The sequence below is a fragment of the Brienomyrus brachyistius genome, unplaced genomic scaffold (genome assembly GCF_023856365.1).
Source record: "Brienomyrus brachyistius isolate T26 unplaced genomic scaffold, BBRACH_0.4 scaffold86, whole genome shotgun sequence".
Taxonomy (NCBI): domain Eukaryota; kingdom Metazoa; phylum Chordata; class Actinopteri; order Osteoglossiformes; family Mormyridae; genus Brienomyrus; species Brienomyrus brachyistius.
The window spans coordinates 287,778-301,775 of NW_026042361.1; the positions used below are offsets into that span (position 1 = coordinate 287,778).

General features: G+C 40.0%; 2 protein-coding genes across 7 annotated transcripts in view; both read right to left on the reverse strand.

Moving 5' to 3' along the window:
• Window positions 1-693: 693 nt before the first annotated feature.
• On the reverse strand, window positions 694-4,736 carry LOC125727077 (zona pellucida sperm-binding protein 3-like). Its single transcript, XM_049003720.1, has 8 exons — window positions 4,704-4,736; window positions 2,981-2,999; window positions 2,627-2,801; window positions 2,445-2,556; window positions 2,290-2,378; window positions 1,761-1,828; window positions 1,390-1,670; window positions 694-1,297 (listed from the first exon to the last, which is right to left on the reverse strand). Exons 1-7 carry the CDS (start codon window positions 4,719-4,721, stop codon window positions 1,456-1,458), a joined length of 696 nt encoding a protein of 231 aa, XP_048859677.1. The 5' UTR covers window positions 4,722-4,736; the 3' UTR covers window positions 694-1,297; window positions 1,390-1,455.
• A 4,426-nt stretch (window positions 4,737-9,162) lies between these two features.
• The window catches only part of LOC125727075 (dual specificity tyrosine-phosphorylation-regulated kinase 1B-like), a 46,215-nt gene continuing 41,379 nt past the window's right edge, over window positions 9,163-13,998 (reverse strand). For 5 of the 6 annotated variants that reach the window (XM_049003715.1, XM_049003714.1, XM_049003713.1 and 2 more), the window contains exons 10-11: window positions 13,276-13,379; window positions 9,163-13,098 (exon numbers count right to left, since the gene is read on the reverse strand). In XM_049003715.1, coding sequence (XP_048859672.1) covers window positions 12,337-13,098; window positions 13,276-13,379 — 866 coding nt within the window. In that variant the 3' untranslated portion in view covers window positions 9,163-12,336. The remainder of the gene's footprint in view (window positions 13,099-13,275; window positions 13,380-13,998) is intronic. The other variant, XM_049003718.1, reaches the window with a different exon arrangement.

The following is a 13,998-nucleotide window of genomic DNA, read 5'->3' on the forward strand; positions in this document are numbered from 1 at the left end:
ATTCGGCCCAGCAAGCTTGTTTGGAGAGAACTCAATAGCTCAGAGTTGTTCAAAACTCTCTCTGGAACCCAGGGTTTTAGCTTGCACTGCACTAACAAGAACACTATTCCATACTCTAACAACACGCTCGGTAAATAAGCGCTTTCTCAAATCCATTTTAAAATGTTCTCCCTCTAATTTCCACCTATGGCCACGTGTTCTAGTATTTAAACTAATATTGAAGTAGCCATTTGGCTGAACAGCATCCAGACCTGTTAGAATCTTATATACCTAGATCACGTCCCCCCTTAGTCTCCTTTGCTCGAGGCTAAACAGATTCAGCTCACCTAACCTCTCCTAAGACATTCCTCTAAGACCAGGAATCATTCTTGTAGCCCAATATTGAACCCTTTCCAAGGCAGCAATGTCCTTTTTAAAAAGGTATGGTGACCAGACCTGCAGACAATATTCCAAGTGGGGTCTTACCAAGGAATCTTAGCATCACCTTCCTTGACTTAAACGCCACACACCTATGTAACCCAACATCCTATTGATCTTCTTAATTGCTTCCCCACACTGGAGAGAGTGGGACATGGAAGCATCACACACATTGAGGTCTGGTCATTGCTGATAGAAACTCATGAAAATATTTAAGGGGTGTACAAAAAGCAAAAACAGCACATAAAAGAATTTAAAACCACAACTACAAAGAGAAGCATGGCAAACAATGTTTTATTATAATTCAATCCAACTGTTATTGCACAAATTTAATAGCAGCGTACCATTCGGTTTAGATGAAGGAGGCAATTCTTCTCACTATTTTACTACCTTTCAGAGTATTCATTTCAGGCTAACCTCAGCAGGGTTATGGGGGTGGAGAGAGGAAGACATCCCCAAGTTTAAAATGAGAAAACAGTCCAGGGATGTCCTCTATACACCTGCCTGTCCATGGGATTTTTAGTTATTTTCTTGTGTAAAGTCAAACGTTTCAGTACTGGCACCCAAAATCAATTCCCTAGGCTTTAATCTAATTTAACAGAGGTGTTATTGCCAAGTCCCATTAAGCAACAGTAGCAGGAGAGAAAGAGTACACACTGTTCCTAGGGATAGTTAGATATGCTACTCCGATTAGAGCTACAAGATCATCCATTCACAAACTAATATACTCAAAACTTAATTTCTCCCCAGTTTGAGGCTGAGAAATTAAGTCTCGGCTCAATAAAGATGGATTGATGGTTTAAGAAGCCAATGAGTAGAGGAAAACTGTCACTTTAATGAACTGAAAATGTTCCTCATAGAAGTCCAGGGTGGGATGGTCCTGGATAAGAGGGGAAAGGAAAGTTAGATCGGTATGTTTGCATTTGATGCTACAAAGGCTCTTATTTTTATACACACCAAACTTTAATATACCTTTTTATTTAATGGAATACCATCCTCTGTATTTGCCAGCTACTCCCAGGAACTAATTTCATCTTCTTATTTCTCCTGCCACACAGAAGGCTCTCCCACCAACTTCTCTAAGGGGTCTTCCCAAGTCGTCTTTGAAAGATCTTTCAGTAGCGGCACCTTCTCAGCCTCCACAGGATTGTCCCCATTTACAGGGAACACCACTATATCATGGCCTTGTCTGGAGATCATCCAAGGCCCATTAGTGACCATAGTATTTATAGGCGGGGCCACAGTGTCAGGTCCTGAATGCAAGAATTCAATCCACAAAGTGGGAATGAGAACACTTGAAAAGAAACTCATTTTAAAAGCAACTCACTTCACTGTGTACTTACGAAATTCTCCACCACACACAGAATCACAGCAGGAACACACAGAGGCTGGCCCATGCAGCTCCACCCAGCTTAAACAAGACAAGTTCAGTCATGACCACACTTCTACAGAGTATACAAGCAAAAAACTATATTTTGTGCAATAAACTCAGCCCCACAGGTTTCTGTACATTTTAACAATGTGGAAAAACTTTATTTTTTTAATTTCTATACAAATAGAAATCTATATTTATACAAAATAAAATAAATATCACGATTTCGCTGAACGCGGGTAATCGCACGGACAGGCAGGCAGGCAAGGATCATGCAGGATGGCCAAAGTCGGGGTAAACTAGGGGTTTATTCCAGGGACGAAGCACGAACTAACATTGATGAAGGACAGGGGACCAAGGCAAGACACGGACTGAAATACAAAGACTGGGCTAACAATCGGACACAGCTGGGTACGATCAGGGAAGCACACGTGGATGATCAGGGGGCGTGGCACAGACGAGGATCGTACGAGCTGGGCGTGACAGTGTGCATTCCTTACCTTTTAGATTTCCTTTTGAAGTTGCATGACTTAGCACTTGAAGTCACAGCTTTCTTCCCAACAGCAATTGAACAATGCAGGTAAAGTTGCTATAAAACCAGAAGTTGTTAAATGACATTCCAATCACATTGAACGTAAAAGTCAAAGAGATTCACCTTTGCAGAAATATTTGGAAAAGCAAATGCATCGATTGTGAATCGCAGGGCATTCATTTTGTAAGAGAGAAACTTGGACCGACTCCTCCTCCTCTTGCTGTCCACCATGCACCTATAATCATAGTGTGTAGTAAGTAAAAATTCACAAGACAGAGACATAGATGAACTATATGTAACATTACCCAAAATTCTTAATAACATCCACTCGAGGCATAGACTCTGGTTTCTTAGACGGTGAAGCATAACAAGAGTTTACAAACACTTGCTCATTTTTGGCAATAAAATTAGTGCTGGCCTCAAAGTATATAGGTTCACCAAGCACAAATCCTTCATTTGCCAGAGGTCTCTCCCAACGTGCTGTGGAAAGGAAGGCGGGGGGAGAGACTCATTAACAAAACTTCCAGCTGAAACTTCCAATTATGCCAAACAATTAGAGAAACACCACAATTACCATTGTAAGTAGTGAGCTTAAATATACGCTTGCTCTTAAGACTCTTGAAGAGAGTGGTTTTGTTTACCTCAGGTAAGTAACCAACCTTGTAGGTGTAGTGAAACCTGAGAAAGAGACAACAATTATTACCCATGTCCTGCTAGATCCTGAAAAAGCCATGCAGAATGTACCTGTTGTAGCGACACTGTATAGACAGTGAAAGTGGCTGAGCTCTCATAACTGGTTCATCAGCTTCAGGGCTATAATGGAGCATGTTTGAATACACCAGGTGCCCATTCATTGCCTGGAAATACAGCATGTACAGCCTGAAACTTTAACAACAGTAACTAAACAAAAATAGTAGTAGTACAATCTCTCACCATTCGCTTAGTTCCACACTCATTAAGACTATAATGGAAGTAATGGTAGTTTTTAGTAGATCGAGTAACACCACAAGTTCCCAGGTACATCATGGACGACACAGACCTAAAGCCTAGCAATTGCTTATTGACACGCACTGAGAGCTTGTTGGAACCACACCACACCTCTACTCCTTTTGGGTTCTGGACAGGAGCCATTGAACCATGCCACAAATTAAATGGAGGAACCAGAAGACGCGTTATACTGCTAGGTATAGGTCTTCTGCCAACAACAGGCCTGAGGAGCTCTACATCTAAAAGAGGAGCCTCTGCTTGCAGAAACACAGGAAGAAAGTGCCACAATCTGGGCAGGGTGCCATTAGTCTCATTGTCCCATGATCCTGGCCTGAGCACCTCAACTGTTGGCACTGTCTCTGAGAGCTGCTGCTCCATGGAAAGGTCACTGTGATTTGGACTACCACTGCCATACACACCTACTCTGGCCTCAACCAACTGGGGTGCACATAAAAAGAGAGTAAAACAACATGCTACTGTGCGAAACAGCAACATTATTTACACCACCATAAGCCAAAGACTAGACAACCAATGTCCCTAACCAACCTATCGCCTATTAAGTATTTCCAAACACATCACAAAAAAACCTATTAATATCTGACACAGGTGCGTCTCAATTTACTATACAATTACAATCACCTGGTGTCGGAAACCCGCTAAAATTTTGTTCGAACTACTGTATTTAACCGAATGAAATAAGTAATTACCGCCGCAATGTCTTTGCATGGGTGAGTATGAAACACTCCGCTGTTTACGCGCTGCAATTGATATAAGGACTTTAGATTTGTTCTTTATTTATTATAATGACTTCATGTAAAGAAACTCCATTAGTAGAAGCAGAACATGAACCCATATTTCAAAAGGGAAACTAATGAGGAAAACATTCCAATAAAAAAAAAAACATAAAATCATAACTATTTCAAAGAAGACACAATAACCGAGTTCTTATAATAGAGTTAACCTGGGTTCTCCAAGGGGGTATTTTTCGTATGTCGCGTAACACATCCAAGATCAGAGGACTCATCTCTTATCTTCTAATTGTGGATACGTTTTTCCTGCTATTTCGGTTCTCCAAATCACGACAGAATTGGATTAGAAAGGTGACTTTAATCATCTGAGATAATTGCGCACTCCAGCGGTCATTAACTAGGCTACATATACAGACACTTGAAACCATGATCGGCTGTATAAAGTTGCAAAAGCGCAATGCTTCATCCCAGCAAATGATACGCAACATAGGAAACACAGCGTACCAAACAAACGCGGGCAAAACATGACGACGACTAACAAAAAGTGACTAACAAGTACTTGTTAATAAAGATAGCAATATTCATTTTAAGAAATGTCATATAATTTATTAATGAGTCAACGTTTCTCAGCAGTACAGTTTTTTACCGTCTTCATCTCCTGCATCGAAATCTTTCCGCGTCAAGGGTTGTGGGGTTTGTGTATTACCTACCTTCTCCCCAAAAAAAAACTATCCGGCTGCGTTTGCATGTACCGGCATACCCCGTGTGTAATTGTAAATAACCCTTGTATTGTTATAGTTTAGCTGCATTCTCTATTGTGACGCCTGTGTTGCCCGTGTCTTATATGCCCTGTACGATCCTCTCGTGTCTCTATAGTATTGTATAAATTACCCACCGTGAGTGCACTTGACGGTCCAAAGTCTAACAATGTGTTTTACTCTAGTAAGCAGTTGTTTTTGTTCTTTGCTGCTGTCAGGATGTTTCAGTTCGCCTGGGATTTATTATAGAAGTGGGTTCTGGGAAGTGATCTGATTGGTGCAGGTGGAGCGAACTACTCGTCAAAATCATCCGGCAAGTCTGCTCCAGCCTCGTGGACCTCCAGGCAGTGGTGAGACGGTGAAGCAGAAGAGGGTCCCTGCCGGGGAGAAGACATCTGGGGCGGAGATGCTAGTTTGCTGGGCTGCGGCAAGAAGGGGCACCGGCTACGCTGTTACCTGGGAGCCTCCCCCAAGCCCGTCAGTACTATAAAACATTTGTAAATGAGCTAAGTCCTATATTATGCAGTGTATATAATTATATATTAAACTCAGGAGACCATATAGAATCATGGTCAGAAGCAATTATTACAGTCTTACAAAAAGAAGGAAAAGACCCCATGCAACGTAGCAGCTATCGGCCAATAAGCCTCCTATGTGTAGATTACATAATAGAATATTAAAAATGTTTTTGCCTCTTCAAGATGGAAAATGTACAAACTTCCTTTTTGGTATGACTATTTAGCACCAACATTTTATTTTATTTAATTGCATATTTTTTCTTTTACTTGTACCTTAAATTAACGTAATTTTAAATAATGTCGATGAATGTTTGATTATATGGAAATATGAAAAGAAATAAAAGTTAAAAAAATCAAGTGTTCTTTAAAACTCCTTGTGGAAAATTGGAAATTGTTATTGTGTTCATTGAGATATCGATTAAAATCTTACTTTTCAAAGGGGGAGTACTCATTTATACTGAGCACTAGCTGTATGTAGTAATTGACAGGCCTAGACGCGAATATCATTTTTGTAATTCGAATGCAAGGACGTAACACGAATCAACTGAGTCTACGTCAGGGCCCTAACAGGTATAGCTAGCTAGCTGGTAGATCAAAGCTCTCAAACAGGGGGTTTTGTGGGCAATATTGTTTTTTGAATGGTAGTCATATCCCTATATAATGCTAGTTCATACTTCTCCGCATAAGCCCGACACTCGCGTATCCATTCCGCGTATGCGTACATGGAAACGTTCATAGTTCTCCGGTCAAGCCACATACTGTGCACATGAGCACGTGTTTCATTTATGTTTTTATTAATAATGACAATATGAATTATTATTCTCATAGTCCCTGCACACATACCAAGTATCACATACACACGCATTTACATATATGTAACAGTTTTGTTACCATGTAAACAGTCTGTAGGGTTTGCAAACTACCCCAATGCCCGAACAAATGTTGGTATTTAAAGCGGACGCTAACGAATCGATCATGAGTTTGTCCAGAGCTGCACGTACACTGCCACGATGACGTCAAACGCGACCGCTAGTACGCGTATGAAGAAGTATGATACGTAAGGCCTTTAGGTTCGAAACATCTTAAACTTTTCGCCTAGAGGCAGAATTATTTCACACCCACAGACGGAAAAAATACACGCGTAAAGACGGCAATAATTCACACATTAACATTTCATGCCTACAAAAGCGGCAATAATTCCCATGTTAATCTTTCATGCCTTCAGACGATATTTTACCTCTACAGACAGCCATATATCTCCGCATACAGGGGCATTTTGTAATATGTCGATTAAAACAAAATGATCTTTCAAAATAAAAGCACCATTAACGTCTTACCACAAGCACCATAAAAAGTCGAATTCTTCGCTGTTTGCTTATTATCCTGTGTGGCATTTTTATACGTAACCTATGTCAAAAAAAAAAAAAAAAAAACACAAAAGATATTATACTGCATAGACACTCTTCTATGGTAGTTTGTAAATTCTTTCTATACCTTCCTACAGTGAACTATCGGAGAACTGTGTATTTCCCTGGTCAGACTTTGATGTGCTTAGTGCATCTTATGTAAGCTGCCTTACGAATGTATTTTTGTCATTATTTTTATATTTAAATCACTACTTTTTATCTTTTGTTCAATCCTTACCTATTCCACAAGTTCTCTAAATTGACTGACAACCTCCAATACCTTGCACAGTGTATATTCTATCTATCAATGTACACATCAAAATTTGCGGTATGGAAATCGCGAAAATGTTAAAGTACCGCTATTTGAAAGTGTGAATTACTGTCATCTTTACGCGTGGATGCTGGCTCTAGGTGAAAAGTTCAAGAAGTTTTTGCCCTAATGGATTTTCCGAGACCATCTCGGATTTTGGTCGTCCGTGCTGGAAAAACGAATTGTATGAACCAGGCTTAAGGCGACAAAGATACGAAGATTCAATGATGCCCAGAATGATGAGTATTTCAGGAAGGAATTTAATGATCAGAGCCTGGCTTGCAGGATTATCTGAACGCAAAGTAAGTGATGCAAAATAATGGGGATATATTTTCTCTGGAAAAATTGGACATGACGTCAAGTACCTTTTATATGGCGTACTTTATAGAGCTGCAGCCAACGCATTCTTCGTAGTTGATTTTGTGTCGTTTCCGAGACCACCCCGGATTTTTTATTCGTCCATGCTGGAAAAAGGAATTTCATTCTGGGACACAGAATGACCCGGAACCTTTACCTTTCGTCTGTGTGCGTTAATAACGCTCTCATATTCAGTCAGAGGTATAACCGATTAATAGAAAGAAACTATACTGTCTTTTTAAACAATGAAATACGCTCAAGGAATGTACTGTATCTTTAGCTAACCAATTTCATGAAAAGGCACGCACGACACACACTGCATAGTCAGTCGGCATGTTCAAAGCTTCCTTAGTAAAACACAGCTACAATATAAATGGAGCAAAAACGAGAACAATGACCGGCTACAAAATAAAAATCCAGCCAAAAAATAACGTCTTACATCACACAACATGCGATAGGAACTGAATTATATGGTGAAAACAGTGATTGATTCGTAGTTGTTGTATTACCTAGGGTGACTTTATACCGTAAAGGCTGCTTGTTATATTTTACCTAATACTTTTAAAATATAAGGTGGAAGGTATGACGTGGTAGGTCATAACTAATCCAAAAAGCGATTACATTATTGAGTAAGTATTAGTTATCAATGTATTCAAAATACGGGATATTACGCTGTTATGTAGCATTATAATTTTAAAAAGACCTAAACAAACCTTTAGAATGGTATCGCTATGTGCAATATTTTGGTCAATGAATGGGTGTCCAGGAATTCTACAGCAGTGAGGTAGCAACCCTAGCACGTAGTCGAAGAAATTGTGACATTTTTCTGTCTTCCGAAGCCCTCACCACCGCATTACCGTTTCCCCTCGTACCACCTCCCAGAAAGTAATCTGGAGTCGCATGCAACTGTAGCATGTGTTTGCTGCATATGTCGAGAAATGTAATGTTATTTCACTTGCACAACAGTCTGAAATCAAATCAGACAAAGTGTTACGCAAGATGGGTAATTAATGTGTTTTTTATTCGAAAACTGTCGGGTATATCGGATTATAGCCGTCCCCGCGGCGAAATATTCCAAGCATTTGTAAAATTACATAGCAGTACTTACACTCCCTAGTGTTCTTCTTTCTTGAACATCTTAGGCAATTTAATGCATTGCGGAGTTTAACCTTGTATAAACGTCGAAGGCCATAGGTTACATTTTTTTGTTTAATATTTGGCCCGTGGGTACCTTGTCGTACTAGCGTCGTCTCCTAACCTGAAAAATACCCATTTCGGAAAACATCTTGCTTATCACGATTTAACAAGAAACCTAAATGATATCGGTTAAGAACTATCTGGGATGGCGAATATATTTATCATACATATTTGACAGGCCATAAAAAGATAGATTCTCTGCCCCATTCAACGCAACAATTTGTAAAATCGGTGTAGCTTTGCATATCACTTATCTGAATATCAGAATCGCCTAGTTGACGTAAGTCAACAATATAACTGTCCCCGTCTGCCCGTTTTACTACCATACATTCCAATTTTTGTGCTACCGACACAGCTATCTTAAATATACTGTCAGATGGATTGATTGCTCACCAAAACAGATGACTTTCAACTCCGGACTATCGCCCACAGCAGTATTAATCGTTGTCATGCTGATTGAATAAAATGAAAGCTTTTACATGTATAGATGCAGACTGTAGTAGCATTTAGGAAATTGTCTTGTATGTCAGTAAGAAAGACAATATACTTGACAATCACCTGAATGTAGAAAACTAATATGCCAATTTTATTTATAGCTGTAGGTTTTAGAACACTTTGTAGACGTTAAGGTATTTCTGTTATGATAAATGTACAATAAGCTGCTTAAATTTCAGTCTTATTTATATACATACATACATACATATACATTATATATACACATACACACAGCTACGTCAAGTGGTTCAATTAGTTATTCTGACGTATTGAAAAGGTATACATTTTTTTAGGCAAGCTAAGCCGTCAAACTGCCCAAAACTGCTGGAAGATAAATACCAGCCACTATTCAGTGTCTAAATAAGATTGAAGGCTAAAGTCTTTATATACCTACTTCACATTAAAATACCAAGTCCTCCCAAAATATTTACTTATCTGTAAGAAGTAAAACATTCTTTCCCAAGTTTCCTGTGAATAAGTATACTATTAATAATAATGTGATTCATTCAATCACTTACCGTGCATTGACCGTCCCATCCAGTGTTTTCCCCCATTTAACCATATGTGAAAGTAACAATACCTGAAAAAATATTGTCGATGAACACCTTGGACGACGACTTCTGTGAAACTGGTAAACGCAACTCGATGACCAATAAAACATTTCCTCATGCTGGTGTCATGATGCTTAAATGTGTCGTTCACGGGCATACAGGAATATCTATAGGATCGAAAATCAATCTGATACATACAAGAAAATCCCCAATACCAAGTTTCCCCAAAGTGTGCAAAACCATAATCACTGCCTAAGAACATAAATGTTCCTGAGTTTAAGATATACTGTGAGTACCAGATTCAAAAAAGCCTCCTAATGAGAGATGAAAGACACAGTTGGTCCCATTTCTTTTCAGAGCAGTAGCCACGTAAACCAAGCCACCTTGTTATATATAAAAATAGTTTTCACATTTTAGACAAAAGTTGTAGTGCTTTGACATAGTAATATTGGATGGTCTTCAGTCACTGCTCTCCATTACTTTTGACTGTTCACACTCAGCATGTACCCTGAACTATAGAATTGCTAAAATTTCCCCCATCTTAACTGATACTACCACGATTTAACTCATTTAGCTACGTTTCTTTAACAGAAGTAATATAAATGCTAATAAACAGGTGCGCACTCCAGCTGTATTAATTTCATAAAAACAATACCAACTTCCATTCTCCGAACAAGAAGTTTTTTCCCCCAACTGGTAGTAACATTATTATCACAAGGACCATAATTTCACCAAGTCTAACGTAATATAATGGACTCACACCAGAAGGGTTGTTCACTGCTTGCCGTCAGTTGTCCAAGACATGTGGGGGTGGGGAAAGTCTCCCTACAGCTGCACAAGACCTTCAGTTAGGAACACATGCAAATATATCCAGCAACAGCAAGACCCAAAACTGGAACCTCACCTAGATTTCTGCCATAGTCAGACTAATAACTCTCACAAATCCGAGAAGGATTCAAGTGTTTAACCAATGAACACCCATCCCTTCCCCCGAAAGCATTATTGTTGAATGCAGTTTGACGGTGACTGTACTATGGTGGCCACTTTATCATTAATTCCCCTCCCAGTTTATTTCTCCCCTTAAGTTTTGTTTACAAATAATTTAAAACAAGACTGCATTCCTATTATAAACTATATTTTATGCCCAGCTTACCTGCAAAAACAAGAAACAGCAAAACAATATTTCTTTAAATATTAATAAATACATGAGATGCAGTAGCTTATTTTTTCCTTTTTTTCTTAAGCAGGAGGGTTAAAAAGTTTATTAATTTATTTTTATTTATGTATTTATCTGTTTTCTTTAGCAGCAATCCGAACATGGTTGAAAGTGGAGATAGCAGCCAAGAGAGAAGTTTCTTTTTTTGACTTGATGGCAAACTGCACTCACAGGGGGTTCTGAGGTGGGAGTGGGGTTAAAAAAAAAAGTAAAAAAAAAAAAAGAGAACAGAAGAGAGGGAGAAGGGGGTGTTAAGTCAGAGAGTGTAGAGGGTGAGGAGGAGTCAGGGGCATTAACATGTCCTGTAATATTTAAGCCCTCTCCTCCAGCTCAATCCTGTCTCCACAACTTCTCTTCACTCTAACAGAAACAGGGGATGAGAGAAACAGACAGTGAGCGAGATCTGGCTGAGAATAGCCATAGATAATCCAACCCACAGTTTATCTTTCATGTATCTTTTTGTTGTTGAGTCAGGTGTTGAGATGAAGAAAAAACATAACCGAAAAAAGAAAAAAACAGGGAAGCATTTTGGTTTTCCTTCAAGCAAAATGGTTTGTTTTTCATAACCCCCAGTCATATTGTACCCCTTCTCCTAACTTCTGCAAATATTCTTGAAATAGCATCTTTTTTGGTGTGCCCCCCATTGTACTGACATTTGTCATTTAATTTATTCAGTTAGTATGTAAACCAGTTGAAAAAAAGACAAAGAGAAAGGAAAATGGTAACAAAACCTGTGTGTGTATGTATGTGTGTGTGTGTGTGTGTGTGTGTAAGGGGGAGAATTACCAGAGTGAGGGGAAATATTTTTTCTGTGTGTGCATATGTGTGTGGATACACGTCCCCACTTTAGGAAAGAAAAATAAATTACATGAATTGTTAAATAAATAACCCACGAAAACCAAACCCTGCGCTTATTTCTGTTCTCTCCCACATTTTCCCTCCTCGTGTAGTGAATTTTAATAAATTAACAATTTACAATTTACGCCTAGAATTCAGAAAAAAAAACTGACATAAAATATAGCGCAGGGGTATTAATCACACTTCTCTCCATTCATTCTTCACAACCTGTTCCAATTCTTAAACTATACCTCTCCCTTCATGGTTTCCATATTCCAAAAACAACCCAAAAACAAATCTCGCTGCGATCCTGTCCTGAAATCACATAAAATTGAATAATAATAATAAAAACATACTTTCTGAAACTTTTGATGCCACCTGTGTAAACCACCTTTCTCTGCTTCAATAAAAGAAATGGAAAACTGAAAAAGAACCATATTTTCCAAGAACCCTTTCACCACCCTCTGAATCTCACATGCAAAACAAAAACTTCCTTTGATATTTCACAACTTTGTCTGTATATTGGGCTCTGTATGTTTGACCATCTTTTTGTGTTTGTGGGTGTATTTGTCTGCGTGTATTTTCATTATGTTTCATTAAAATTGTATGGCTTTTGGAATTTGTTCAAGATTTATCAAGAGTTGGCCGCATTGGGACCACCCCCTCCACCACTACCACACACACTCATCATGGCCGACTCCTCGGAATCGGGTCGTCCCCCACCACCTATTCCCCTGGGTGGAGGACCCCCGGTTAACATGCTGCCTCCCACCCCAACACTTCCCTGGGGTGGGTTGTTATTGTTGTTACTGCCAGGGTAACATGGGGGAATGTACCCAAGCCCAGAGGCAGCTACCATGCTGTCCTGAGAGGGAGGAGGCTGGGCCAACTGTTGCTGAGAGGCCGTGGGGGGTGGTGGGGGTGGGGGCTGAGGGGCCATGACTGTCCTAGTCCGAAAAGCAGAAAGGCCCAGGTGGAGATTGGAGGAGCCGTATTGAGAGTCCAAGCTCTGGGGTGGCATGATGGAAGACTGACCCAGGTGATGGTGGTGGCTGAGGCTCAGCTCAATGCTGTCCTGCATCTGTGGGGAGGAGACAGGCATCAGTGACTGTGCCGACTGGCAGGGCTGCGACTGGTTCTGTGGCTGGTTCTGCTGCTGCTGCTGCTGCTGACGGAGCTGCCGGCCATTGCTGTGGTGGCTCCCGTAGATGGGATGGGGATGGTGCGGCTCCATCATGCCTCCCATGCCGACCCCAACCCCAGACAGGAAGTGGCGGGAGTGCTGGCTTGCAGCTGGCTTGTGCAGCAGCAGTTGGGGGTAAGGGGGGTCTCCACTGTTGGACAGAGGACCCCCCTCTCCTCCGGGCCAGATGCGCAGCTGCTGCTGAGATGGAGCCTTTGGGGGGGTGGGGGGGAGGAGAATGTTAATGATGCTGCTAGAACAGGTAAGAAATGGTTGTATATCATGTACCATTATGTATACCCAGAACTTATACATTCAGTTACAAAATAAGGACAGACTGTGGGAATTATTTGCAGGGCATATGCTTGTCATTGTGGAAAGGATGCTCACCTGTGGACTCTGCATTTCATAGTCAGTATGAGTGACTGCACTGTTGTAGTACCGGTTGCTGTACCGGTAATTTCTGTTGTCATTGGAAGAACCGCTAGACCCACCTAGGGAGTGGAACAGGAGTTGCATTAGGGCTACTTTACTTAACATAAACAAACAATGTAACCTAATTATTGGATGTGGTTTTAATTGTGCATGTATGAGATTAAAATGTATCCAACATTTCATTTGGTGTGTAATACAAGTAACATTTGATGAAATACAGGTGCCTGAATCTCAGAAGTAAGGCATTTTTTGCTTGTTACTCCGCATGTGATTATTTGCGTGTATCCCGATTTTAATAATGCAGTGGCATTCACTGTTCCCCATTTTTCAGTAGCCGAGGGAATAAAAAAACAACTTCCTTATACACTACCAGTCAACACGTTTTTACCACTTTCCCATTTATTTCAAAAACTGCAGATTTATTATTCTTGTTAAGCTTTGGAAAGTTAAGGGAACAACTATTAATGAAAATATTAGTCAAATGAAAAAAAGATTCCTTCATAACATGGAAAGAATATGTAAATAGTGCATGTCTGACATGCTATAAACTGGTTGTGTGGTAATGGCATAGTCAAATGCTAAGCAGTCCTTTAACTTTAAATGCACTAGTTATCAGTCATCCCATGAAACAGAACAGTATTTAATGCCCCTTGTAGAAAAAATGCCTTGAATTTTCTC

Bases quoted from the DNA above. Each gene is read 5' to 3' on its own strand.
- LOC125727077 (XM_049003720.1), bottom strand. The intron at 2,557-2,626 runs GTAATGTTACAT...CTATGATTATAG, and splicing joins GATGTTATTAAGAATTTTGG to GTGCATGGTGGACAGCAAGA. The intron at 1,671-1,760 runs GTAAGTACACAG...TCTTGCATTCAG, and splicing joins TGTGTGTGGTGGAGAATTTC to GACCTGACACTGTGGCCCCG.